The sequence below is a fragment of the Pelodiscus sinensis genome, chromosome 4, assembly GCF_049634645.1.
Source record: "Pelodiscus sinensis isolate JC-2024 chromosome 4, ASM4963464v1, whole genome shotgun sequence".
Taxonomy (NCBI): domain Eukaryota; kingdom Metazoa; phylum Chordata; order Testudines; family Trionychidae; genus Pelodiscus; species Pelodiscus sinensis.
In genome coordinates this window covers 73957812-73985415 of record NC_134714.1, presented here as the reverse complement: position 1 = coordinate 73985415, position 27604 = coordinate 73957812, and the positions used below count along the sequence as shown (strand labels likewise).

Below are 27604 nucleotides of genomic sequence, written 5' to 3'. Positions count from 1 at the left end.
GTCTGGAAAACAGAGCTCTAAATTAGGAAAATGGAAAGACCCACAGAGCCAAAGATACGTTCTTCATTAAAGGAAGGATCAGGATCAGTTTCTGACACTACCTGTATGTACAACTCTGTCAGGCTATGTCTAAAATGCACAGTTTTTCTGGGATACTCTTGGTATCCCAGAAAAGCTCTGCCGCATCCAGGAACACGTCCACTTTTTCAGAACAGTTTCCGAAAAAGCGGGTGCGTTCTTTTGGTATCCCTGTGTCCCTCATGTTATGAGGAAAAAAGGATGTTCTGAAAGAGGAGGGTTTTTTTTTGTTTTTTGTTTTACTTTTGACTCCTTATAGACGGGTCAGATATCAGGATCGCCTCTTCCGAAAAAAACCCAGCAGAAAAAGATACGCAATTTGCATATCTTTTTCTGACAACCCCCCTCTCCCCAGCAGTGTAGACATAGCCTCGGTGTGTCAAAGAACACCATGTTTAATGTAAAGAGAGAGCTCCTGTGGTATATGATGCCAGAATTAACTTACATGCTGAACCTGTTCCCCACTTTAACAAGTCTGTATATAAAGAGTAGCCTCAGTTATGGTCTTTTCTACCATCTTTCCCTTGAGGATGCATTAGAAAGGGATCTTAGGGAAATAGGCATGCTCCCTGGACCCACTGGCTTCCTCTATCCCCAAACCCCTCTCTCAGGTCCAATATTCCCATGTGTGATTCAAGATTCTGCTGGTAAATCACAGCCCCTCAAGTCCAAATAAAATGTACACTATCCCAAATGGTTAAAGTTTGTCAAAGTTACAAGCAAATGGGTATTATAATTAAGCAGTGTCAAATATAGGAACTGATCCATTCTCTGACGCTGTTGGATTATTAGTTAGATTATTAAATGTAAAGCTATAGTATTTGCAGAATAGACAAGTTAATGTTGTGGGTTACGGATGTAAGTGACTAGGTGACTATCCGGTAAGTATAAGGTTATCAGATAATTGATTAGTTCCTTGACTAATCACTCCTTCCCCCTTTGCTGCATCTAGCATCTTAAAAACCAGTTCCCTCCAGCAGTGTCTCGGGGGTGCAGGGACAAGGGAGACAGGGATAGCAGGGACCAGGCATGAGCTGATTCTTGGCTTTGTGCCAAGTTTCCCCCCCGCCCCGCTACACTTCAGCCTTTTAAATATATTAAGAGCCAGAAACAGCTCCCTCACTTATTGACTAATTGACTAGTCAATGGAAATTCCATAATATTTTGCATTTACTGATTCTTCGTTGCATAAATTGGTTATTGAGTGCATAAAAATCCAAACCTCTCTGTACTCAGAATATTGGATTTTGTCAGGACAGCCCCCTTCCACTTGTTGTCTGCCCCAATTGCTGCCAGTCTGCAAACCCCTCCCCACAAAAAAAAATCATGGTATACCATAAAATGCCTGTGGTATGTGGTTGTAGCTGTCTTTGATGTACTTCTATCCTGCCCAAATTCCCTCCTGCTGATCAGGATGCCTTTCCATCTCCCCAGTATGATTACCATCTTCCTGCTCCCTTTTGCTAGAATTTCCTCACTACCCACTAGTTGTGATTATCCACTAGATACTACTTATCATTTGGTATCTGATAGATCTGAAAAAAATGCTATCTAAATTCTCTAGTTTAAATTTGTGATACTAATGCAGATTTTTTGCATTTAATGGTCATACAGTTTAAGTATAACTGCTTTATGGAAAGATATATAAAAGTGTGCCCTTGTGCATTGATATGAAAACTTTTTCTGAACTATTGTGACTTAAATCCAGATTTATGTCATGTTTACATCTATGCTATTACTCATCTTTTCCATGATAATATTTTTTTAAAAAATTGTATACAGATATGTATGTCTCTGTCATAATTTTTTAAAGTAATGTTCCATGGTTGGTTTCCTGGTGTACTAGTAAGTGTTGCATAAAAAGCCTCAGCCTGAGCTATTATTTGATTTTACACATGCATTTTCTGGAAATACACTAAACCAGTGGTCTCCAAACTTTTTACACCCAAGATCACTTTTTAAGTCTCAGAACAGGCGAAGATCTACCGCCCCACCCCTTCCTTGAAGCCCCACCCTCTCTATTCTCCTCCTGTCCATCACTTGCTATCGCCAGCCCTTACTTACACACTCTGATAAACAGTTTATTTTTAAATTATGTGATACATAAAATTAAAATCACGTGTTTATAGTTATGAAATTAATGGTCTGTTTTTTATTCATGCTATTTAAATCTAAAATGAAGCATTTATAATTATACATTTTGTGGGGACAGAGTTCTGCGGCTGCATGCAGGGGAGAGGGAACAGGGTGCTGGCAGGGCAGAGGACAGGGTTCTGCAGCAGGGGACAGTGTGCCAGTGGGGACAGGTTTCTGCAGCTGGGGACAGGAATAAGGACAGAGTTCTGTAACTGGGAACAGGGCAGTGGGGACAGTTCTGTAGCTGGGGACGGGAGTGGGGACAGAGTTTGGGGAGTAGGGACAGGAATGGGGACAGAGTTCTGTGGCTGGGGACAGGGGAGTGGGGACGGGAGTGGGGATGACGTTCTGTGGCTGGGGACAGGGGAGTGGGGACAGCGTTCTGTATCTGGGGGGTGGGGTGCCAGTGGAGGCAGAGAGTCCCCTGCATCTGCCTCCTCCCAGGATCCCCTCCCCTCCCGCGCAGGGAAGCCCCGTGTGCATGCGTGCCTGCCCAGGGGGCCGACTCCCCCCCTCCCCCCGTGCAGGGAAGCCCCGCGCATGCTTGTCCCGGCGCCAACCCCCCCCCGCACAGGGAAGCTCTGCGCGCACGCGCGCCTGCCCCAGGGCCCCCCCCCCCCCGCCCGTGCGCACTGGGAAATCCCCTGCGCGCCTCCCCCGGAGCTGATTCGCCCCTCCTGTGCGGTGCAGGGAGCTCATGCTCCCTCCCGCAGTACACCTGGCAGAGCAGCTAGTGTACTTCTGGCCTCACCGGAAGTGGCGCTAAGCTGCGGGACTTCTGTCCGTCCCCGGGAAGCCGACACTACCTCCATTTTCACTTGAGGTAGGTAGTGGGGCTTCTCGGGGGTGAGAGGGAAATGATGGCGGGGCGGACAGGACACCTCGCGATCAACTGGTCGAGGTCTCACGGTCGGCCAGTAGATCGCGATTGACCTGTTGGTGACCACGGCACTAAACTGTAAGGTCCTGCCAACACATGACTTGACTGACAAAATCCTCCTGCTGACTGCATTGCTTGGGGGTGGGGGTGGGGAGGGAATTGTCTTCTAAGTCACTTCATTACTGTTGATTTGGAAATGATTCTGTGAAGCTTTGTAACTGCATTACCTTTTAAACTTTGCAACTCGTAATCTTTGTTAAACCTTGCAACTTTGTAACTTTCAGCAACTTTGCTTTACAGGTTCTGAAACTTATTGTAAGCTGCAACTTTGTAACTCTCAGCCACTGTGTAACTTGCTCTAAACAGTGTTTTAGAGAGTGAGAGCGTGTGTGTGTGTGTCTGGGCACATGGTGATGAGTCGTCAGAATGCTGCTCTGCTGGACCAAAGGAAGTCTGGGCATGCTCTCTGGTGACAAAGGTGGATGAGTCACAGGAGCTATACTGAGACAATAAAAGAAGAGAGCACTTGGGAGAAGGCCCCTTTTTTCCTCTTTTTGAGAATCTCCCCTTTCTATAGCCAGTTTCTTTCCTGAGCAGCTCCCCAGCCATGATAAGCAGACAGACCCTCCAGAACCATCATGCCATGGCTCCTTCTGCAACCCGTATGCCTGTGTGAGTGCCTGAGGGCAGGAATGAATGTGTGTGAATGAGCGAATGAGTGAAAGTGTGTGTGCGCTTGTTTGTGTGTGAGAGAGATAGTTGGTTCCCTCTTTAGTTTAAACCTGTGGTGGCAGCTCTATCTTCTTTAGTTTATCAATAAACCCATGCTAGCATAACCCTGGGTGGTCTCCAGTAAGCTGATCTTTGATAGCATGGCAACATAATGTCAGAAATGCACTTTAGGAGTCACCCCTGGACTGTCTCTTCCTTGTCCAATGAATTTAAGATCTGTCTTGGAATTAATGCTGTTGGGGTTATTTTCAGCACAAATGTAAAAGTTTGATCTTAAGATCTTTTCCACCCCAGAGCCATTTAATTCTGCAGTTACATATGGTTGTAGAAACATGGTAAAATGAAGACACAGAATTACACATTTTGCTGCTGCTGTTTGTGTTGGGGTATACATGCAGAAAAAGGCAATCTGCACTGATTCCATGGTGTATGAACAGTCAGATTAATTTAGTGTTGTATAGTGCATATGGACCCATGTAATCAGAAAGCCTATTTAAAGGCCTATTTGTCATCTTGGTTTTTGCCTAATCCCTTAATTTAGTAGTATTCAGTTAGATATCTACTATTGCTTGCCTTTTTTATAGGTCAATAATGACAGATCTGTACTACCTCAGTCAAACAGATGGAGCAGGTGATTGGCGAGAGAAAGAGGCCAAAGATCTGACAGAGTTGGTACAGAGGAGAATAACATACCTTCAGGTAAGAAGGGCACTTAAAACAAAAGGAAAATTTGAAAATGTGTTTTGTTGAAAAAAATCTAAAATATGCCAGTCTAGTAAAAACATTCAAATACTTTAAATAAAGGTGTAAATGCTGTAGACAGTGCTATGAGAGGATTTATGGTGTAATATCATTTGCATTTTTCTGTACAGTGAAGTGGTATTTTCAAACACTAAGTCAACAATATACAAAGATTTAACTGCTGTTTTTTAAATATAATGGTGTGATAATGTAGTCTTTTCACACATGTTTTGGATGTTTGTTTTTTTGCAGAATCTATGATTTCTAGGAGACTAAACTTTGCCTTTCCATTCAGATGCCATAAGTCTGCAAAAGCTAAAAATAGCTTGTGCTTTGGTATATTACAAAAAGTGGCCATATCTTTTGGGAGTTCTCCCACAGACACATTCTTCAGTTCATCAGTGTTTTTTACAAAGTGAGAGAGAAAATACTTTACATAAAGAACATAATTACAGTGTTACTCAGGCCATGTCAAAACTACAAGACGAGGCCAAATCCATTATGTTCAATTTCTTACCAATTTTGCAGAGTTGAAAGGCCGTGTCCCCGCTGCGGGAAAGAACTCAATGGGAGACTACTATCAACTTTGAGAGCGGTGACCTGTAGGTAGTTATTCCACAGTGCCTGCGCTGCTTTGCATTCTGGGTTATGCGCCCCATGCACACTGAGACCAAAATTGCAGCAGGTGGTTATAGGTTCATGTCATCAACGTCCCATAATGCACTCATATTCTCCCTTCCCCTTGATTGAGAAACAGTCTTTTTGCACTCTTTTTGGCCCTGGTTTCCCAGCCAGATGCCATAGCAGCGCAAGCATGGATCCACATCAAACCATTGTGATAGTGATATCTCTTGGTGTGCCTAACGGTGCATTACTTTGAGAGCAATAGCACGACACTCCAGGAAGAAGACGAGAAGGAATATTCTCCGTATGGGGGTCCTACGCTGTGCAGGCAAGCCCTTGCATTGAGCAAAATGGAACTGCAGCTGGTGTTTGATTCTATTGACACAATGGAATGCCAGTTCTGTGCCATGAGACAAATACAGACTGGTGAGACTGCTTTGTGATGAGATATAGAATGATCAGCAATGGCTGCAAAACTTCCGAATGTGCAAGGCCACTTTCTTGAAACTTTACAAATGGCTTTTCCCTGTCCTGAAACTCAAGAATACCAGAATGAGACCCTCCATGACCATGGAGACATTTGTGGCAAAGTCCTGTGGAAGCTTGCAATGCCAGACATCTATCAGTCAGTTGAAAATCAGTTCGGAGTGGGGAAATCTATAGTGGGGGCTGTTATACAAATAGCCAAGGTGATCAATACCATTCTGCTATGGAGGGTTGTGATTCTGGGAATGGATACCATGGTGGATTGCCTTGCTGCAGTCTGGTTCCTAACTGTGGTAGGGTGATAGACAGAACACACATTCCCATCTTGGCCCCTGACCACCTTGCTAAGGAGTCCATAAGGGGAGCTTCTCCACTGTGTTGCAGGTGTTGGTGGTTCACAAGGGACATTTCACTGACATCAGTGTGGGATGGTTGGGAAAGGTAAACTCTGGAACTTTTTTCCCAAACAGGAAAATCAGAATCAGAGAGGTGGAAATGCCAATAGTGATCGTAGGTGACCCCACCTATCCCTTGCTCCCATGGCTCATGAAGCCATACATGGGCAGCTTGGACTCCAGAAAGGAGTGGTTCAACCACAGGCTAAGCAATTGCAGAATGGTGGTCGAATGTGCTTTTGGACATTTAAAGGGAAGGTTTAGGAGTCTCCTGGCTAGGTTGGACCTCAGCGAACACAACATTCTCTTTGTGGTGGCAATATGTTGTATGCTTTGTGATCTTTGCGAGAGCAGAGGGGAAAAGTTATTTGGCTGGGTGGGGGGCTGAAGCAGAGTGCCTAGCCAAAGACTTTGAGCAGCCAAACACCAGGGTGATAAGGAAAGCACAGCATGGGGCAGCACTTGGAAAGATAGTTTTATGAGTGGCCAGTTTTGAGACTCAACAAGGGGTCCCTGTATTTACTGTTTGTCTGTAATCCTGCGCACCATCCCTGCAGTACAAGCAATAAAGAGACCATTTTTTAGTGATCATGACTTTTTATTTAAGGAAGACAGTAGGAAAAGAAAAGAAGTCCATGGCAGGAATCCAAAGGGGGAAGATTCAAAAACATGAGGAGAACAACCTTTTACCTCCCGAGACCCTGGAGGTTGAGTATGAGGCTGCCCTTGAGTTCTCCTCTCCTTTGTCCTTGACACCTGAGGATGGATGCTATGGAACTGGGGGAGAGAGAGTGATTTTGTATAGAGTCGAGGGAGTCCTAGGAGAGGTGGTTCTCCAGACACACTGCCAGTTACTCCATCGTTGCCAAGATTTTCCTCTTGGTCCTTTGCTTGTACTTCCCTGTACTTTTCTGTCCTGCCTCTCTGCCTGCATCTCCTTAAACACAGGCTATGTCTAGAATGAAGGCTTCTTTGGGAAGAAACTTTTCCAAAGAGAAAAAACTTCTACTGAAAGAGAGCGTCTACACTGCAAACGTTCATTGAAAAGGTGATCTGCTTTTTCAAAAAAGAGCGTCCATACTGAATGTACACTATCTCGCACTTCAGCTGTGATTGCTATGGGCAGAGTGGCCAGCAAGGCACCTGTGCTTTTTCCTCTTTCCTTTTCTTTAAAAAGAACTCCCTTGCCCTGTCCACACACACCTTTTTCCGAAAGAGCTTTCAGAAAAAGGCTTCTTCCTCGTAGAATGAGGATTACCAATGTCGGAAAATCCCCTCTGTTCTTTCGATTTTCTTTTGGAAGAATGTGATTGCAGTGTGGACGTAATTGAAGTTTTTTTGGAAAACAAGCCATTTTTCTGAAAAAAAAACAAAAAAAACCTGTAGTGTAGACATATCCATCTCATCCCTGTCTGTTTTCACGTGCGGATCTGTGCGAGGTGGACAGCTGATGGATCCAGGGTATATGCAGAGAGCTGACTGCTGTGTTCAGGTGGAAGGGTCCAGTCATGCCTGCAGGAAAGCCTGAAGCCAGGAGGGCAGCTAATAGCTTCTCCTCCTCCTTCATCCAAGTTGCCATGTGAGATGTCAGTCTTCTCTGAACCACACAGAGTGATGTGGAGTATTTGTTAACTGAATGTGGCCATAAACTTGGGCCTTGGAGTTCAATGATGCCAGACCACGTACTAGCGGCTTGGCATGGAAAGGTGTCCTACTGTGTAGGATGGACTAAAGCTGTCCTACCCAGAAACCTTGTGAGATTTCCTATCTGAGAGCTTCATGGAGATGTTCAGAGAGGATTCCCGCTTCCTCTCCAGATACGTTAACAAGTTGGTCCAGGCCCCCCGTGCTGTGTAGGCACAGATTGTGCCCACATTTCACACCCCATTGCCTTAACCTGCTTGTAGTAAGAAAAAAAATTGTGAACTCACCAGAAGTACCCTGCCCAGGACTGGGAGACATCCTGGGAGGCGGGGACTGGCTCCAACGTGATAAAAAGTTCTTGGCTCTTGGCAGATGTCATCTGGCCATTCTCCTTGTCCTCATCCTCCTTTTCACCCTCCCTCTGCCACCATGCTGTCCTCCATGCTGCTGCCAGGAGTGTCGTGGCCAGACTGTGTGGTCAGGCTTAGGAAGCTGGTCGGGCTCTCCCTAGAACCATGCACAGCTGATCATAGAAACAGTATGTGTATGGTGATGCACCAGACAGTTCATTTGTCTCCTTTGTTTTGTGGTAGGACTGCCTCAGTTCCTTTATTTTAATTCTTCAGTGCTTGGTGTCCCTAGTATATCCTTTCTCCTCTATTGCCTTTGAGATCTTTGCATAGATATCAGCATTTCTTTTGCTGGTTCGGAGCTTGGAGACAATGGATTCCTCTGGGAACTAAAGCTTATGGGACTTGAAGTGTTGGAAGTTATGGTCACATGTGCTGCTCAGGTGTGCTTCCTGTCCCAAGGTGTGCTGGCAATGCTGGCTATATGGGAAATGAAATTCAAACTTTCCCAGGCTTTTCCTGTTCACCTGGAGAGCAGTAAAGGCTCAAGTTCTGGCCAGAGGGGTCAGAATGGTACACTGGGGGGATGCCTCCCAGAGGCCAAGAACCTCAACTTAGGCCAACGCTGCATCTATGCTACCATAAACTCGACCAGGCAAGGTCAAGAATAGCATTACTACTTGTGAAATCAGGAGTATCCAACATCGACTTCAGTGACCCTGAAGGTTTAAGAGACAGGCTTGGTAGTGTGAACACATCATTTAGAAAATCAACCTTAGCAGCTAAATTTGGTGTAAATTCCTAGTGTAGAACAGGCCTCATTGAACCATAAACACCTAGGGTGTAGAACCATCATTCTCATTTAAAATGGTAATAGTCTTTCCTTAAGCTTATTTAGTTTTCAAGTGTTCATTAAAAAGATATTTGATTTCTACCATAAAGATTTAAATTCAGATATGATCATGTTCTAGTTCTACTTCCTCTGATTAACACATGCTTCACCAGCTATTGTATTTCTTCCTGACTTCAATCCTTGATTTTCAGTGTTTAGTTTTAAGGTCCCTGTACATTGTCTAGAAATATCTAGTATAGAAATCAAATTGAAATATCTAGTATAGAAATCATATTTTTCTAATACTTCTGTAATAATTGCTTTTTTTCTCTATTTTTATTGTACTCTGAAGAAACTTTCTTCTTAGTATCCCTGAAAAATGCACTGTCAACCTGTGGAACTCCTTACTAGAGGATGTTGTGAAGACCTGGACTTTAACAGGGTTAAAAAAAGAACTAGATAAATTCATGGAGGATAGGTCCAACAATAGCTATTAACAAGGATGGGTAGGAATGGTGTCCCTGGCCTCTGCTTGTCAGAAGCACGAAATGGATGATGAAAAAAGGTTCACTTCATGATTATCTGTTCTGTTTATTGCCTCTTGGTCACCTGGCATTGACCACTGTCATAAGACAGGATACTGGGCTAGATGAACCTTTGGTCTGACCCAGTATGGCCGTTCTTATGTTCAGTTGAGTCAGCAAACTGCCAGAAGAAAAGTTCTGATGAAATTTCTGCCTTATCCATAATATCATTCTTCCCAAAGGAAGAAAAATTCAGTTAGGGATCATAAGCCTAATTGTTTTAGTAAAGAGTGACGCAGTGAAGAGCAAAGTTTGGCTTATGAATGGGTCGTTGTATTTTAGCAAATTTTTTTTTTTAACTTGCGGTAGTCGGCAAACTTTCAGTGGGCCCAGCAGGGCAAACCGTTGGTGTGCCAGGACATTTTATGTACCTGGAATATCTATAGGCACAGAGCCCCTCAGCTCCCAGTCGCTGCTGTTTGCCATTCCGGGTCAACAGGAATGTTGGGAAGTGGTGGCCAGGATGCCCCTTAGCCTGTCTTCCTTCCTGCAGTTCTCTAGGAATGGCAAACAGCAGCCAGTGGGAGCTGAGAGGCTCCATGCCTGCAGACGCTCTGGGTATGTAAAATGATCTGATGTGCCAGTGGCTTATGCTGATGAGCTGGGACTAAAAGTTTGCAAACCACCCATATACAGTTGGTTTATGAATGGGTCATTGCAATGTTTACAATTTTATTAACATTGCGGGTGAGATCAGTTTATGAACAAACAGGCTTATGATCGAGTATATACGAATTGTACATCCTTTAAATAGACTGTCAACATCACATAGAAATCACTGGATTTTTTTCTTCTGTTTCACTACTGCGGATTTCAATAATCATGAAATACTGTCTGGAAATTTTTGTCTAGCAAATTCAAATTTTTGTCACTGTACATTTAGCCTGGCATTTTCTGCTAGTCTTTTCCTCTTAAATGGATATTTTTTACCACATCCCTTTTTCTAATATTTTACAACATGTGTTTTCTGTGTTCCTCACCTACCTTCTCAAACTCTATGTACAGAATTAATTTAACAGTATCAGATTACTGAATTTACACGCTCTCTAAAACACCTTAACTGAAACTTAGGCATCTGAATGGGTTTCAGCATATTAAAAAGACAGTCTTTTTGGCAAAATAAAAAAAGGTTACCTAAAAATAAAACAAATGAAGAAAAGAGACTATCACAGCAGGCAAGCACATTTTTAAATGATATTTTTGAGTGATATTGGAATTAGATCACATAATTTTCTATACACTACATTTTCCCTTATAAAAATATAAGAGCATATGAAAATTGAATAAGCTTGGAGAAAGTTTTCTACAATTTTAAATGAAGTGTTGGCTCTGTTCCATATTTCTTTTTGTAGTTCACTGCATAAAAATCTAATCTATAAGCATAATAACCCCTTAAAAATGAATGCAACTCAAACCTACATGGCATTTCTCCAAAGATAAGTCAAGACTAGTTTTAATATTAGGGGATTGTAGACTGTGGGAAGTAGTTTGCAGCTCCTCTGCATTCATGAGGTGATTGTGCTCAAGGTGAAATTCCTTCCTTGAGTAGAGTAGGTGCTTGCCAAAGCATTCATCTGTAGTACATTGGAGCCAGGTTTGACTCCCTGTTCTACTGAACCGCATACATGTTCAGGTGATTTGCAATACTGACTCTGTTGGCTGGGAGAGTAATAGATGGACTTCCAGCATCCATGAGCTCCTTTCTCCCCCTCAGCTTCCTTCCAAGGAGCAAAAATAAGACTTTGTGGTAAGAGGGACTGGCCAAGAAGAACTGAAAGTTTTCAGATAGAGGAGGAGTTTAATGGGAGGTAGCTGTTGGGTTCCCATTATTAACTAAAGTTGTGTGGGAAGAATGGAGCAAATTCAGCTCTGAGAAGGCCTTTCAACACTCTCCTTACTTGAACCTTGCTAATCCAAAGTCTACTGTTGGCTCCTCTTGGACAACTCATAACCTAACCTCCTGGGAGGGTAACAGGAGAGGGAATCATCATCAGTAATCTTAAAGTATTAACAGTCAGCACTACCTTCGGGGGACAGAAGGGCTGCAGTAAAGGGGAAAGTGGCCATCATTAATTGGGGATGATGGAAAAGCTGGCCTGTACTAACTATGGGTAGGTAGATTGTGTGTTGTGGGGGTGGGAGGGAGGGGGAAGGGGAGGGTATCAGTATTAATTTTGCATGGGAAGCAAGGGCCTGGCATAGATTGGATAGTGTGCATGACATGAACTGTTGGGGTGGAGAACTGTATGATTTAAATTAGAAACAGCCTGGGTTGAACTTTGAGAACTCTTCTTCTGGCATCCTGTGAGAAACATGGGCTACAACTACCTTCTTCAAGCTTCCCAGCAGCCTGGTCAAGGACTTGGTCCCAAATGTGGTCCCCGTGTTTTGTTGTATATCTACCCATAAGCAAGAAATTATGTTTTAGAAGTATAAAAGCTATTTATAAAACTGTTTGCTCACTGTGTGAATCAAATAAGCCAGTTTTGCCATCTGTAACAGGCCATGCTCCTACTCCATGCCAATTAAATTGTTACAGATGGCAAAGCTAGCTTATTTGATTCACACAATGAAGTAACATCTTTGAAAACATGTTTTATAATTAAAAGCAGTGTAATTTTTTCCCATGCTATAATATGCAACAGAGCACCAGTGTTCTAAGTTTTGATAATTTATCACATTTTGATGGCTTGTTATACACACTAGACGGTTGAGAGGTTCAACAGTGGCACTTTTGACACCTTCCCCAGCTGACACTAAGGATTTTTTGAGTGCAGATGGCTCTTATTACATTTAAAAGGCAGAGGTACAGCTGGGGATAGCAAGCGCCCCACCCATCCATATCAACTAATTGAGTAGTCAGTGGAAATTCCATCGACTACTCAATTAGCTGATTAATTGAAATGTAATGTCCCTATATGAAATATGGGCATTTGTCAGGAGAGAAACATAAGTAATACTCTGATGCCTGATAGTTTTAATTTATCTCAGAATTCAGTTCAGTTTTCACCCAAGCTTTTGCATACAAGGGCTAGCCCTTATTAACACTTTGCAGGATAAACTTCTTTTTATGTATTTTTGTATTAGAAAGCTGGATTTTCAAGAAGGAAGGGGAATTTTACTATATTTTGAAATTTTCATTCCCCTTCACCCTCTTCTTCTTCTTCTTCTAAAAAAAAAAAAAAAAAAAAAAAAGTAAATCTGTCTCTAACTCCAACAACATTCTGCAAGCCATCTATTAACCTGGAACAGATAAGAAAGGTATAAGTAAAACAAGAAAACACAAACAAACAAAAAACACGACAACAAAAAATAGAGGAATATATGGTTCTAATTCATCTTAAATAAACTTCGTTAATATAGTAAATGTTCAAATAAGAAAAGGAACTGGGTGGGAGAGCAGAAGAGTAAGGGTAAAATTCAGAAAATAAAGAAGGGAAGACAGTAAGTAGCAAAAGAAGAAGCGAATCATCCACAGTAAAATGAAAGGAGCAGGAAAGGACACATCTGTTTAATAATCTGTAATTATTACATTAATGACTTCTGTTACTTTATTTAATAGCAGCTGACAGACATCCCACCTGCTTTGTGAGTTTAGGTATTTTTATATAATTCAACTTAATTAGTTGTTACATGAGTGCTGGCTGAAAACTCCATATAATTGATGTTTTTCTGCATACCTCAGAAATTAAGTAAATGTAACTAAAACTCAACTACAGTATTTATGGCTTTATACATCTGTAACTTGTTTGAAGTATTCTGTTCATATAGTTACTGAAGCAGTTAAAAAACCGCTGCAATGCCCAATAATAAGTGGAAACTTTTCTTCCTTTTTTAGCAAAATCACTTATTCTATACTTTATTATTTTTGAATGGTTGAAGCTTGAGATTTGTGTTCAGTCCTCTTCCTGTGAAAAGGAAGACAACTGTCATTGATAACAGTGAGAACTATACCTACTTATTTTTCCATGGGCTGAGTCTTAGCCAATGAGCATAACATTAATTAAAATAGAAAAATTAGTATGTGTAAGAAAAACAACTGTGTTTTTCTGTGTGTATGTAAGTATATGCATTCATATATTCCTGTTTGTGATGTGAGAAGAGAATGTGTTAAGTATAAATTTGGATAAATTGGTGGATTTATTTAGAAACACGAGTAAAAAGAAGGTTGGCCAAGCAATAGGAAGAAATTGTCTATATTTAATGTAGTTAATGTAAGATATAATGTCTTAAAAGTGCAGAAAATTGTTTTAAAATTATTTTATCAAGCTTCAGTGCATAATGTTTTTGTGCTGAGCTGGACTATTTCAATATGTGGATTTTATGCTTATTGATGATACAATTCAGATCAAAATGTTGTCTTTTTACCATTTTATTTAGCTGTGTAGTATGTTCTATACTTGGTTTGTACTAAGCTAGTTTAGAAAATAGCCTCTTAATAAAATGTTTGTTTTATTCTCTGAACAGACTGATTTTTTTTCTTTTTAGATAATTCGTACATGTTCATTGAAAGGGTGCTAACAAAGTTGGTAAAGAGCCAGAGGAAATCAAGAAAGAGCATTCTTACACTGTGTTTTGAGACCCAGTGCAGCCTATTCTGATAGCCTTAGAAATGAAAACATGATTTAATATCTTAAAGTTTATTATTTTACATTGGAGTAGTGAAGTATATATGATAGCTATTCATGTTAACCGCTCAGAATAGATAATTTTCATGCAGCTGGAGCTTGCTCCTTCATTTTAATGTGGGATGTACTAAATTGGCATGTCTTGTGTGAGATTTATGACACTTGTCAGTTGTTAACTCAGAGAAAAATGTCTTTGTGTATATCTTGTCTTCAAGTATACTTCTTCATCCTTATAGAATCCCAAGGATTGCAGCAAAGCCAAGAAACTTGTGTGCAACATCAACAAAGGCTGTGGCTATGGCTGTCAACTTCATCATGTTGTCTACTGCTTCATGATTGCATATGGAACACAACGAACACTCATATTAGAATCTCAGAATTGGCGTTATGCTACTGGTGGTTGGGAGACTGTCTTTAGACCTGTAAGTGAGACATGCACAGACAGAGCAGGCACTACCACTGGACACTGGTCAGGTAAGACTCAAAGAACAATTCACAAATAAATTTCCTTTCATTTTTTGCTGTGCCTACATTATAGGACTATATCATAATCTGTTCCTTGACTGTTAAGTATTGAATAATAAATTATGATTGTGGTTTATAGATCATCATTTATTACTTCATTTCTATAGTGTTCTCTCTTATATGATCTGCTATATCAGCAGGGAGTCTTATGCACAACTGTAGAATCTTTGACCAGTATATTAAGTTACGTTGGCTGTCCGATGAGGTTTCCCTTTTTATGAGGGAATAGAGTTGGTGTTAAGAAAGGTAAGAACTAAGATATATAATCATACTGAAGGAAGTATGAAATATATATATATATATATATATATATATATATATATATATATATATATATATATATATACAGTGAGCCCTCGCTACTTCGCGGTTCGACCATCGCGGATTCACGACTTCGCGGACTTTTTTCATTACGTATGTATATATTATAAAATAATTATATCGCGGATTTTTTTAATATTTGTGCCTGTTTTAGTTTAGGGTACTGTAGTACATGCATTAAGTGTTCTGTACATTAAAGGGTGGTTTGTTAACAGTACTACGTAAAGGGAGGGTTTTAAAAGTCTGAATATACATGTTAAATAAATACGTAAATATGGTGTCCCTACTTCGCAGATTTTCAGCTATTGCGGTCGGGTTTGGAACCTATCTACCGCGATAAACGAGGGTTCACTGTGTGTATATATATATATATATATAAATTTTTTTTCCTGCTGAACAACAGACTGATGTAATCATGTCACTCAGCATCACCCCACTTCCCCATCCTCTGCAGAGTCAGAAGTGGTGGCCATGGCTCAGGGTTCCTCCCGGCCTCTTCTTGGGTGGGCACCCTGGTTCCTTGGCCCCAACATGTTACAACCCATCTGGAAACAGCCACCACCATCACCGCTGCCTGCCTCGGGCTGCTGCCTTCTTGGCGCTCCACATTGTAGCCTCCCTCACCCCCCAAGATTGCAGTGCCAGCACCAGCTTCTTGGGCGGGGGGGGGGGGAGGAGGAGGAGGAGAGAAAGACCTGAGGCTCCACGTTGGATCTGGCTTGCGAGGAAGCACGTACACTGCTGGATATGGCACAGAGTCTTTGGGCTTTCTCCTCTCCCCTGCCCACAGGAAGCTGGTGCTGATGCTGTAATCTTGCAGGGGTGGGGGGAGGTTATGAGGCTGGAGCGCCAGGCAGGCAGCAGCCCAAGTCAGTTGGCTGTGGTTCCCTGTTGTGTTCTGCAGCTTCAGGGACCCATACCCGGAAGTAGAAGCAGAGTTGGAGGCAGATTCCCCATTGGAGCAGTGGGGAAAGCCTCCGGTGCGTGGGAGCAGCACATAGCACAAAAACATGTACATACCCCCAACCCTCTCATGCTCAGACCTTGCACCCCCAACCTGCTCCTGCCCCCTCCCAGATACCTTGCCCCCAGCCTGCTCTTGAATCCTCCCTCCAGCCAGACACCCTGCCCAATCAAGATCCCGTTCCCATCTGGCCACAGCATTCTGGCTGTGGCCCTGATCCTGGGGCAGGCTCTGCAGTCCAGCCCACATCTGGCTGCAGGAAGGGCTGGTGGCAGCCCCTTGACCTGCTGTGGCATGAAAACGAGGGGAGGCTATGATCCAGCTGTGGCATGTGGGGAGTTGGTGCAATGGGGGGTCGGCAAGCATAGAGTAAATACAAAACAGGCATAAGATATGTATTCATATACTAACATAAACAACAGTAAAACATAAATTCTTACTATGAATAAAATAAGACTCATAAAAATAGTAATTGGTGCATATATAGAAAGAGGTATATTTTTATTATTTAGGGCAGTAAATTAATCCAGTATTTTATTGAACCAGATGTTAACAGAAGGAACACCAGTATTTTGCCATTTGGCAGTAATAGATAGTCTCACACATATATATACAGAAAATAAAGGGGATGGAATCACTTTTTTTAATGGAATCTTACTGTCAACATCCAGCTGAGCAATGGAAAGCAGCTGAACTGGAGGTCATTTACAAATTTTATACAAGATTGAATAAGGATCTTAACTGGCGAATGCACTACAAAGTCAATTTCCCCTCTTTTGATATTCACTTCTCCACTCTAAATGCTGTGAATGAGCCACTTCCACCCTGACTTGATTAGCCTCACTAATGTAATATATGTACCCCTGCCTCTGTAACTTCCACTCCAATTCATCTGATGAAGTGTGTTTCACTCATGAAAGCTTATGCCCTATTAAATCTGTTAGTCTCTAATATGCCAGAAGACTCATTGTTTTTGCAGCTACAGACTAACATGGTTACCCCTCTGAGACATTGCTCCCACTGTTCTTTCTGTGGAGGTTTTAAAAATATTTTACTGTCTGCAAGATGCCTATCATCTTCATGACTTTGAATGAGGTTTAAATATACCTTTTTACTTTGCCAGAGTGAGATGAAAAGAAAAAAAAAGAGGAAAATTAAAAAATTTAAAAACTGCATTGTGCAAAAAAGCAGGAAACAGCACCTATTTTTGCAAAAAATTACTTATTTGTAGATTAGGAATTTAATCTATGTCTACTGTGGACAATACAGATAAGATTTGAATTTGTGTTTCCAGTTTTTTAAATGCCAGAGCAATATCATCAGCTTGATGATCATCAGTCTGTTCAAACTCATGCAAGAAGAGGTGAAACATGGTGTCTGGCTGCTCAAACTCTCTGGCTAGGCACTCTGCCTGAGCCCCCCACCCTGCCAGATTAATTTCCCTCTTGGTCTCTCACGGATTATGGAGCACACAACAGACTGCCACCACAAAGGGAATGTTGCATTCCCTCAGATCCAACCAAGTGAGGAGACTCCTAAACCTACCCTTTCAACATCCAAAAACACATTAATCAACCATTCTGCACTTGATCAGCCTATTGTTTAACTTCTCCTTACTGGGGTCCAGGCTGCCCATGTATGGCTTCACGAGCCATGGGGGTAAGGAGTAGGCTGGGTCGCCAAAAATCACAATAGGTATTTCCACCTTTCCAATTCTGATTTTCCTGTTTGGGAAAAAGTTCCAGTGTGCATCTTTCTGAAGAGGCAGGCATTCTTAAAGATGTGTGCATCATGCACCTCTCCTGACCATCCCATGTTGGTGTCGGTGAAACGGCCCTAGTGATTCACCAGCGCCTGCAGTACCATGAAAAAATGATCCTTTCAGGTGATGTACTCCATGGCAAGGTGATTGGGGTCAAGATGGGGATTCTATCACCCCACAGCAATTAAAGAATCCCATTGTGGCAAAGCAATCCGCTATGACATCACCAGAGTCACAACCCTCCAGAGCAGAATGGCATTGATTGCTTTGGCTACTTGCATGACAACAGTTGCCACTGTAGATTTCCCCATTCCAAATTGATTCCCCACTAAATGGTAGCTGTCTGACATTGCAAGCTTCCAGAAGGCTACTGCTACGTGCTTCTCCACAGTCAGAGCAGGTCTCAATCAGGTATTTTGTCATCTCAGTGTAGGGGCAAGCCATTCACAAAGTTGCAAAAAAATGACCCTGTGCATTCAAAAGTTTTGCAGCCACTGCTGATGGTCCCATCTCTGCATCACAATGTGGTCCCACCAGTCTGTGCTTGTCTCACAGTACCAGAACTGGTGTTGCACTGTGTCTACAGGATTGACTGGTGGCTGCGCTAGCATCAGCACCAGGCTTTGCATGAGCAGCAACTCCATACCATGCTGAGCTTCATCCTTGTTCTCTTCCTGAAGGAGTAACATGCGTACTCTTGTGAAGTACTGCACCATTAGGTGTGCCACAACACACATCACAATAGTTTGCTGCAAATTGGGCCCCGTGCTTGTACTGCCTGTAGTGTCTGTGCGGGCACGGGCAACCAGGGCACAAAAAAGCGTGAGCACACTGATTCCCCTTTGTCTCTCACGAAGGGGGGAGGAACTAGATGAGTGCAATATGGGACGCTGACGTCATGAGCCCATAACCACTCACTGCAGAATTTTGGTCCCAGTGGGTACTGTGAGCATATCCCAGAATAACATCGCTCTCTGAGTTGACAGTAGGCTCCCTAATGGGGACTCACTACTTTGAACTACATTTGGTACTTCCCTGCAGTGGAGACTTGGACCTTCAACTTCACAACATGCGGTATCTAGAAATCGACTATAATAGATTCGACCTTATCCTGTGGTATAGATATGCCCTAAAATACCTCAGATCTGCTTGTTCTTATCAAACTACCAGTCTGAGATTCAGAGTTATGGGCATACAACACATCCAGCCAAGGAAGACTGATCTTCTAGCAGAGCCAGTGGCAGACTCCAACTTTTTAGATTAAATCCTTGTCTAATCTTGTCAAAAGACAAAAGGATTGAAGAAGATTTCCAGAAATGCTCTTATGTTACACTAGTTCCAATTTAGGCTTTAATGTGAATCTTTTGTGGGCATTTAATTACCAGTAAATTTAAAGGATGATCCCACTGGTTGCCAAAAATCTCTGTTCTCATTTTTATGCCACTTCAGATTTCTGCATTTTTAGTTTAATTTTTCTCCTCGTCCAACTCCTTTTTTCCCCCGCAAGTAAAAATTGCATGAGATTAAAATTCACAGTCTTGGAGAAAAGTAGTATGACTTTATGCAAACACTCATGCACATCCTCTATTTTGAATATTTGGAATATTTGGATTTTTATCATGTGAAAATGAAATGCTCATGTACAAATAAATATCCAAGATGTCTTATTCAAACTCCCCCTAAGAAAAAAGTCTTTCCCAGGCTTATAACAACATAAATATGTGTTTTACAAATTTAACATTAATTTTGTATAAGCTATATTCTTCTAACCATTTGTACTCTTCATACAGTATTCTAAAAGGACCGTGTTGTTACAGTTTACAATAAATGGCACAATTATAGTTTCTTACGTTGTGCTTCTTTCGCTCATTATAAGTATTGTTTAAAATTGTACATTTATCTTTATAGTAATGAATTGGACTATCCCCGTTAAACACCTTTAATTAGATTAGCAGTCATTTTAATATTTCTAAAGCCCATTGAGACTGATGCTATTTAGATAGTAACCTAGTTTTAGAAGAATTAAGTAGTTTATATGTGAAAAGGATTTTTGTTTTTAAAACACAGTAGTTGCAATCTTTTTTCCATTATGTACACTATGGGTATGTCTAGACTACATGGCTCCGTCGACGGAGCCATGAAGATGAGTTTACTAGACATAGGTAAATGAAGCGGCGATTTAAATAATCGCTGCTTCATTTACATCAAAATGGCCGCCGTGCTGTGCCAATCAGCTGTTTGGTGGCACAGCGTGGTAGTCTGGACGTTCTGCGGTCGACAACGGAAGCCTTTGTCGACTGCTCCATTATGCCTCGTGTAATGAGGTTTACTGGCGCGGTCGACAAAGGCTTCCATTGTCGACCACGGAGCGTCCAGTCTACCGCGCTGTGCCGCCAAACAGCTGAATGGCACAGCGTGGCGTCCATTTTGATGTAAATGAAGCGGCGATTATTTAAATCGCCGCTTCATTTTCCTAGGTCTAGTAAACTCATCTAGATGGCTCCATCGACGGAGCCATGGAGTCCTGACATACCCTTAGTGTCTATTTCAGCAAAACTAATTAGCATGTTTCTAGAATGAGAGAGTGAATTCTAATAAGCTGTTTGACATTAATCTGTTAGTTACAATAAATGAACTACATCTGTCATTGTTCTGACTTGTGCAATGAATCTTAGGATGTTTCCTTAGCATCTGTGCTATGAATTAAAATTATTCTTATGGACTTGATATGATATGCGTGCAAGTGGAATTGGGTTTTTTCTAGCTCAGATATGTCATAAAAATAGAAATTATATTGCGCATTTGTGCCAAATACAGTAGTTTGGTATACCCAACTACAATTTTAATTTTCTTCCTTCATTTCTCACAAACTTTTTTATACTATATTCTATATACAATTTCTCTAAATAGATGGAAGAGAGAAGACTTCCTTATGCAGTTTTTTTTTCATTTTAAAATCACACATTATATACAGATATATTGTGACTATCCGTGACAGGATAATTCGGAGCTATACTAGGCAATTAGTTATTATATTGATATAAATTAATATTTTTATAGGGATTATGTGACTTACGTGACGCTATTAACTTTTTTAGACTCAGAACATCAATCTGGGCCCAGATTACATAATCAGTAATGCATGTGCTTTATGCTAAATGTGTTGACAGTACTTCTGTCAAAAATCATCTGGCAAATTGTGCATTCTTATTTTTAACTAATGGGATGTAATACTTGCGTATTACTATAACCTATTAGGCTGTCACTGCAGAATTTTCCTGATTGACTTACAATGCACAGATCCTGGAGGATTTACCTTTTCACGTCTTTCTAATTTCCCCACTGACAGCTAGAAGAAAATGAGAGAGAGAAAGCTAGATCACTACTTCAGAAGAAGAAATTCCAGATATTTTCACGCTTCCAATTCTGAAGGCAGAATCCATCATCATGCCCAAGAATGAAGTTTGTGCCAAAGATTAAAACTTCTTGTTAGGTAGCAGAAATGTTCACTAATTCCATATCAAAGGATTTTCAGTATCAGAACTGTTCTGGATTCTGTGCAAACCAAAGTCCTCAGTTCAGAGAAAAGACTACTAGTTACTATCACACCATTCAAAATTTAAGAAACAACTTGTGTCAGCCAGTGATATTTTACATCAAGCTGATAAGCCCTCGTGGCTTAAGTAGCTTATGGACTCCATGTGCCTGGTTGAGGTTACCTATTATTTCTCAATTGCACACCAAATGTGGATGTCCCTTTTAGATGATAGAAAAGTTTTTAAGTATAAGGATAATTAAGCTCTGGAATAGGTTTCCAAGGGAGGTTGTGGAATCCCCGTTATTAGAAGATTTTCATAATAGGTTAGAGTAGACAAGCACCTATCAGGAATGGCCTAGATGGCCCTGATGTTCCTCTTCCAGCTCAGAGAATTGTTCTTGATGACTTCTCAGCCCTGTCTTTCTGTGATTCTTCAAACTGTGCCTCCAAACATGCTTCCGTGTCTTCACTTGTTGTAAATCTGATTGCATGTCTTGAAAATGCTGTTACTCTCATCTGTATCTCCAGCAGCTGTCATCAACTCAGATTGCTTCAGCATAGGCTTGGAAATGCACTGACAATACCTGCATACTTGACAGATGGATCACTTGATAGTTGCAGCTTCATATCTGTGTATTAGAGATAAATACAAATACAAAATGGCTTCTGGATATTTCCTCCTTCATTCCTGAGATCAAGTTGTCTAGATCATTATGGACAATATTACTGCAGTGTTGTATGCCAACAAACATGGAGGAGTCCACTTTGTCTTTTTGCAAAGTAATTCAATTAATCATGTGACATGGATATATAGGCCATATGATCTATCCTATTCTTTGCCCAGCAGAGAAGAACACCACCACCTTGGCTGAAAGGCTGAACTGCAAAGCTCAGATTCAACATGAAAAATTTCTCAAACAATCAATAGTAAATTTGCTGTTCTAAAAGTGGAACCATCTTCAAGTTAACTTTTTCACAATCGGCACAAATACGCAGTGCCCAAATTCTGTTTGTAAATCTATTACAGATACATTTCTGTGGATAGGATCAAAAGTGTGTCTGGAAACTGATTCTTCAGTATGAGTTTTCTGATTTTTCCAGATAAGTTATAGCCAAGATCATCTTGTTTCTTCGGACCATTGGCAAGTCTGGTGCTCACAAGACTGATGGAAGCACTTTCTGAACATCTCTCAGGGAATGCTCATATTCTACATTTGGTTTTTAAAAAAGAAATGTAGTAACCTTAATATCTTGAAGTGACTGAATTCAAGGCTTTCATGATTGACCTACCCTTTGTAGCTTTTCTAAAAGACAAGACTGTCTTTGTCCCCATCCCAAATACCTTCCCACATTAATCTCAACATTTCACCTAAGTTAGACTGTTACCTCACCTGCTTACCTAATCACTTGTCTTTCTATTTGATTTGGTTGAGGCAATTTTAGAGCCTTACCCATTATGGATGTGAATGGGTAACTGGTTAACCATTACTCCAGTAAGCATCAGCACAGGCAGAGGGCAGTTCCAACCCACCAAGCCACTGCACAGGGCCAACAGCTGGCAGCCTGCCCAGCATAGGGTTGGAAACTGCTCCAGCTGGGCTCCTGCTTAGTTGGTTAACCATTAAATATTAGATTAACCTAATATTTAACTGGTTACCTGATTAATCTGGATTTTATAACCCTAGTACTCATGTGATGGCAACAACCATCGCTCCCTACCCTACTTCAAGTTGTGGTGACAATGACAGAGACATAGGGATTCCCATCCCCTCCAGAGCATCAGGAGTGGTAACTGGGACATTCTCAGCTTTCTAGAAAGATTGGACACAAATGGACACCCTACTGTTTTCCTAGCAGCCAGTGTGTATCTATTTGGTTGCATAAGCAGGCTCTGCTATTTCTCTTCCTATTCTCTGCTGGGATAGTGAGGGTAGGAAGCCCACATTGGGTCTTGTAATTAAGGACTCATTAAGATGAAGATATCTTCTCAGAATCAGTGTTTCATACTCTCTGCACTCTCAGGCAGCTAACCCTATAGTGGTTATGGTTGGGTCATGTTTTCAAAGTTTTATTTACAGCCCTGGAAGCAGAAACTTGCTCTTTTAAAATGAAAGCATAATTTCTGATGTAATGACATGACATCAGGAGCGTGGGACCTAACACATGTCTATACACTTATGTTTTAATCCTACCCTGGGTTCTCTCTTACCCTGCCCTTGAAAGATGGAAGAAGGAGAAGAAAGAAATAGTGATAGAAATGTAGCCGTGTTAGTCTGGTATAGCTGTGCCGAAAGCGTCTGTCTGCTATGTACATTGGACAAACGTTTCAGATGCTTCGCCAAAGTATCAATGCCCACAAAACAGATATCAGACAGGATCACACAGAAAAAACAGTTTCTTGCCATTTCAACCAGAAAGGACATTGTCTCAACGACTTGATTACCTGCATTCTGCTTCAAAGACCTTTTAAGACTACACTTGAAAGAGAATTCTCTGAACTGTCATTCATGCTTAAATTCGACACTTTACACCTAAGCTTAAACAAGGACATTAATTATCTTACCCATTACACAGATAGCTTCCCCAATTATCACCTCTAATATCATTAACTCACAGACATTTACCTCCCCCCCCCCCCCCCCCCCGATCCTCCTTCTGTTCTAAAATTTGATTTCTCCTTTTCATGTGTGTTCATTTTTTTAAATTGTATCCTTTGGTATATATGGTTGTGACAATTTTCTTCCACTATTTGATCTGAGGAAGTGGGTTTGGCCCACGAAAGCTCATCACCTAATAAACCATCTTGTTAGTTTTTAAAGTGCTACCTAGTCCTGTTTTTTGTTTCAAGAAAGAAATAGTGTATGGAGGGAGAGAATGGTGATATGAAAATTTAAGAGTGCAAAATGGTCAGCAAAATCAAAATACACGGAGAAAGCAAATAAAGTAAAAGGACAGAAAAAGGAAGATGAGGTACAGCTTACTAAAACTGGTGAGAGCTAACATCCACACCACAGTGGTGGTATAAGGGAAATAACAAACATTGATACATTATGAGTGAAAAGATGTTCTTAGCACGAGTGGCTGAAATTCAGTAAGATCACTTGAAAAAACAGTCTCACACAACAGAGGTTTGGGATGTTTTATTGGAAGTGATTTTACTGCTTAAAATACAAATTATCTTTTTTTCATAGATATAATTCAAGACAGAAGACTTTAGACTCTGATTCAGCAGATTAGTTTCTACTTTTATTACTGACAATCAGGCAGCAAGAAATCAGAGCAAACCAACAATACAAGCTCAATACATACAAACCAGTTCTGTGGCTTTCACTACAAGAAATCAATCAAATTGCATTTTATATGGATAGTATACATTTCATAGGAATAGCAAGTAATTCCTGAAAAAATGGTTAGAATTATTCAAGCACAAAATTTAATTAAAAATTTTGTATGAATTCAATAAAGCTTTTAAACTTAGTTACAATAATTAATTAGGCAATCTTGCTTTTATAGTTCTTGTATGAGCTTTAATGTTTCTCTTTCTCACACCCACTATCCTCACTGTCCTTTGTGGCAGTTGGGAAAAAATAGGTGTGAAGCTCTAGCTTTTATGTTTTTCATCTCTATTAGAAATTGGATTTTATTACTTATATCTGTCAGTGCCAGTGTTGATGAAACAAGAGCAGGCACTTGGTAGATGCTATGTGTGAAATACCATGACAAAAATAGCTAATAGGTGGTCTGAGATTTAGGGGATTTTCTTGACATCTTAAGTTGGTTGATTTTTAAAGTCTTGGTAAAACAAAAAAAAGCAGTCATGTAGTACTTTAAAGACTAACAAGATGGTTTATTAGGTGATGAGCTTTTGCTGGGCAGGCCCACTTCAGATCATATTCTGAAAGTGAAATGGCATGACCATTATATAACAGAGGGATACAATGAAGAAGTAAACCAATCAGCTACATAGAATAAAAGGTAGGGGTGAGGGGATGAGGAAGAGACAAGGAAGGAGGAAATGGCTTATTGTAAGAGTCAATTAAGTGGCTAATCTGGAGTTATGAATATCAAAAGGTGGGGAGGCTGTCTTTTTAATGTGTAAGGTAATTATTATCTAAATTAAGGCCCATTCACAACATGTCGAATTTTAGCATAAATAAAAGCTCTGAAGTCTTCCTCTGTAACCTTGTGTTAAAGTCTCTTTGAAGTAATACACATGTCTTGTTACTGAAGTCTTTCTGCCCAGGTTTTCATACTCTGTTTGGTGCAAGAGAACCTTCTATGAAAGTAAACATAAAGATCTCTTTTGGAAAGCAATAAAAATTAGTATTCATGGTAGAGAATTAGCTGGACATGAGATTCCACAATGAAGTGGTGGCAGAGAAAGCAAATGAAGTGGTGGCAGAGAAAGCAAATTTGGTCCTTGATTGTATAAATGAGAGAATATCAAGCAAAAATAAGGGGGTGATATTACCAGAAGATAGAACATTCGTGAGACTGGAATACTGTGTCCATATTTTGTGTCCATACATTAGTAAGTTGGTTGACAAATTGGAAAGGTTTTGGTAAAAAGCTACAACAATTTTTGGGGGGTCAGGAAAGCCTGTCTTTCAGTGAGAGAATAAAGAACCTCAATCCACGTAAGTTACCACAGTGAGGGCTAAGAGACAACTCAGTCACATTTTGTCTAGAGGAGGAAGAGGTTTCTGACTGTAGATGGCTCTTTAATTGAGCAGATAATAGAATAGCAAGGTCTAATGACTGGAAGCTGAAGGCATACAAATTCAGATTAGAAATAAAATCCATTTTGTATAGTGAAGGAAATCAGTCATTGGAACACCTTATATATGGATGTGGTGTGTTATCCATCATTTGAGTCCTTTAAGATTAGATTTCTTCCTAAAAACAAGGACTCTTGAGTTCTTTCTGCTTTGTAAAATATTATTTATGATTGTGAAATCATTGTGAATTTTATCACCCATTTGGTAACAGGGACATGACACTTTAAACAGACCATGCTTTTCTAGGCATAAGTGTCAATAAGTTATCAACAATTGAATACCTCTGCCCTGGCAGAACCTTTGGATTGCTCCTGGCAGAGCTATTGACTTCTAAACACTCTAATCAGCAATCTTTCATGGGGTTAGAAGTCTGGAAAATACTCAGAGGATGAAGAAGACTGCTTTTAAAAAGAAATGTATTCTTTGAATAAGGGAGGCAGTTCACCACAAGAAATAGAAGATATAGCTGGAGAATTGGCTTTGCCTGCTTCTAAAGACACTCTAAAGACACTCACTAACACTAGGGACTGTTGGGAATGGTGAGGACAGATGGATTTCATGCAGGAGTTTATTCTTTTGCATCTATAACTCCTGTGCTGAGAGTCAAGTGTATGTATGGAAAATAAGTTCCTGTGTTTTTTACTTAATATGTCCCAGAAGAGTTACACTATAAACCAGAGTGCCGTTGACAGTTAATTGATAGGGATAGCATGCATGAGCAACTGGGCCTGTCTTGGAATGTGAAGGATTTGGACCGTACAGTGTCATATCCCAAGGAAAGTTTTCAGAGATCTAGTCTGTGTCTGTGCCCTAGAGATCTGCTACCAGTTTCTGGGTTCTACCTAGACCAAGTTGACTTGGATGCATGTTGGATCTAAAGGCTGGATATGGTTATAACCAGGGCTTGACAAATCCGCTTATCTACTCACCTGTGGCCGGTCGCCCCGTTCACCAGCAGTTCGTGCATGTGCAGTGCGGGTCTCGCACATACACAGTGCGGGGCTGGCGAGTGGTTTTCGCCGCGATCGTCAAGCCCTGGTTATAACATCCACTGGAGTACTCAGCCAAGGTTGTAACAATATACTGTAGCTCATCCAGATATTGTGGACTCTCTGGTGAAATTCTGTGATCTGTGGTATGTAGAAGGTCAGACTAGATGATCATCAAGTTCTGAGGCATTCTAATTGGTGAATTTTACAGTCCAGCTGGCAGAAACAAGCCTAAAGCCATGTCTATACTTACCCAGAAGTTTGAATCAAGATACACATCTTCAGCTAACTTTAATTGTGTAGTTGCAGTTGATGTACCTTGATTTGAACTTTTGTACCGTTCTCACAGCGGGAGATCAACAGGAGAAACATTCCCATTGACTTCCCTTACATCTCGCGAGGAGTAGTACTGGCGCCAATGGGGGTGACCTCCGCATTTAATTTATCAGGTGTTTACTAGATCTGCTAAATCAAACAGCAGAAGATTGATCTTCAGAGAGCTGATCCACAGGCAAATATAGGTGTAGCCTTAGAGATGGTCAGTTATCTGTTCGCTTGGTCTGGTCATTGCGTTCTACGAGGGATATCCATTGTCTTTACATGTGCTCACATTGATG

The 27604-nt window shown here is 40.9% G+C and overlaps 1 protein-coding gene across 5 annotated transcripts in view; it reads left to right on the top strand.

The window, feature by feature from the left end:
- FUT8 (fucosyltransferase 8) overlaps positions 1-27604 on the top strand; it is a 176086-nt gene that overhangs the window by 106093 nt on the left and 42389 nt on the right. For all 5 annotated transcript variants that reach the window (XM_075927433.1, XM_075927431.1, XM_075927429.1 and 2 more), the window contains 2 exons: positions 4411-4525; positions 14347-14584. In XM_075927433.1, coding sequence (XP_075783548.1) covers positions 4411-4525; positions 14347-14584 — 353 coding nt within the window. The remainder of the gene's footprint in view (positions 1-4410; positions 4526-14346; positions 14585-27604) is intronic.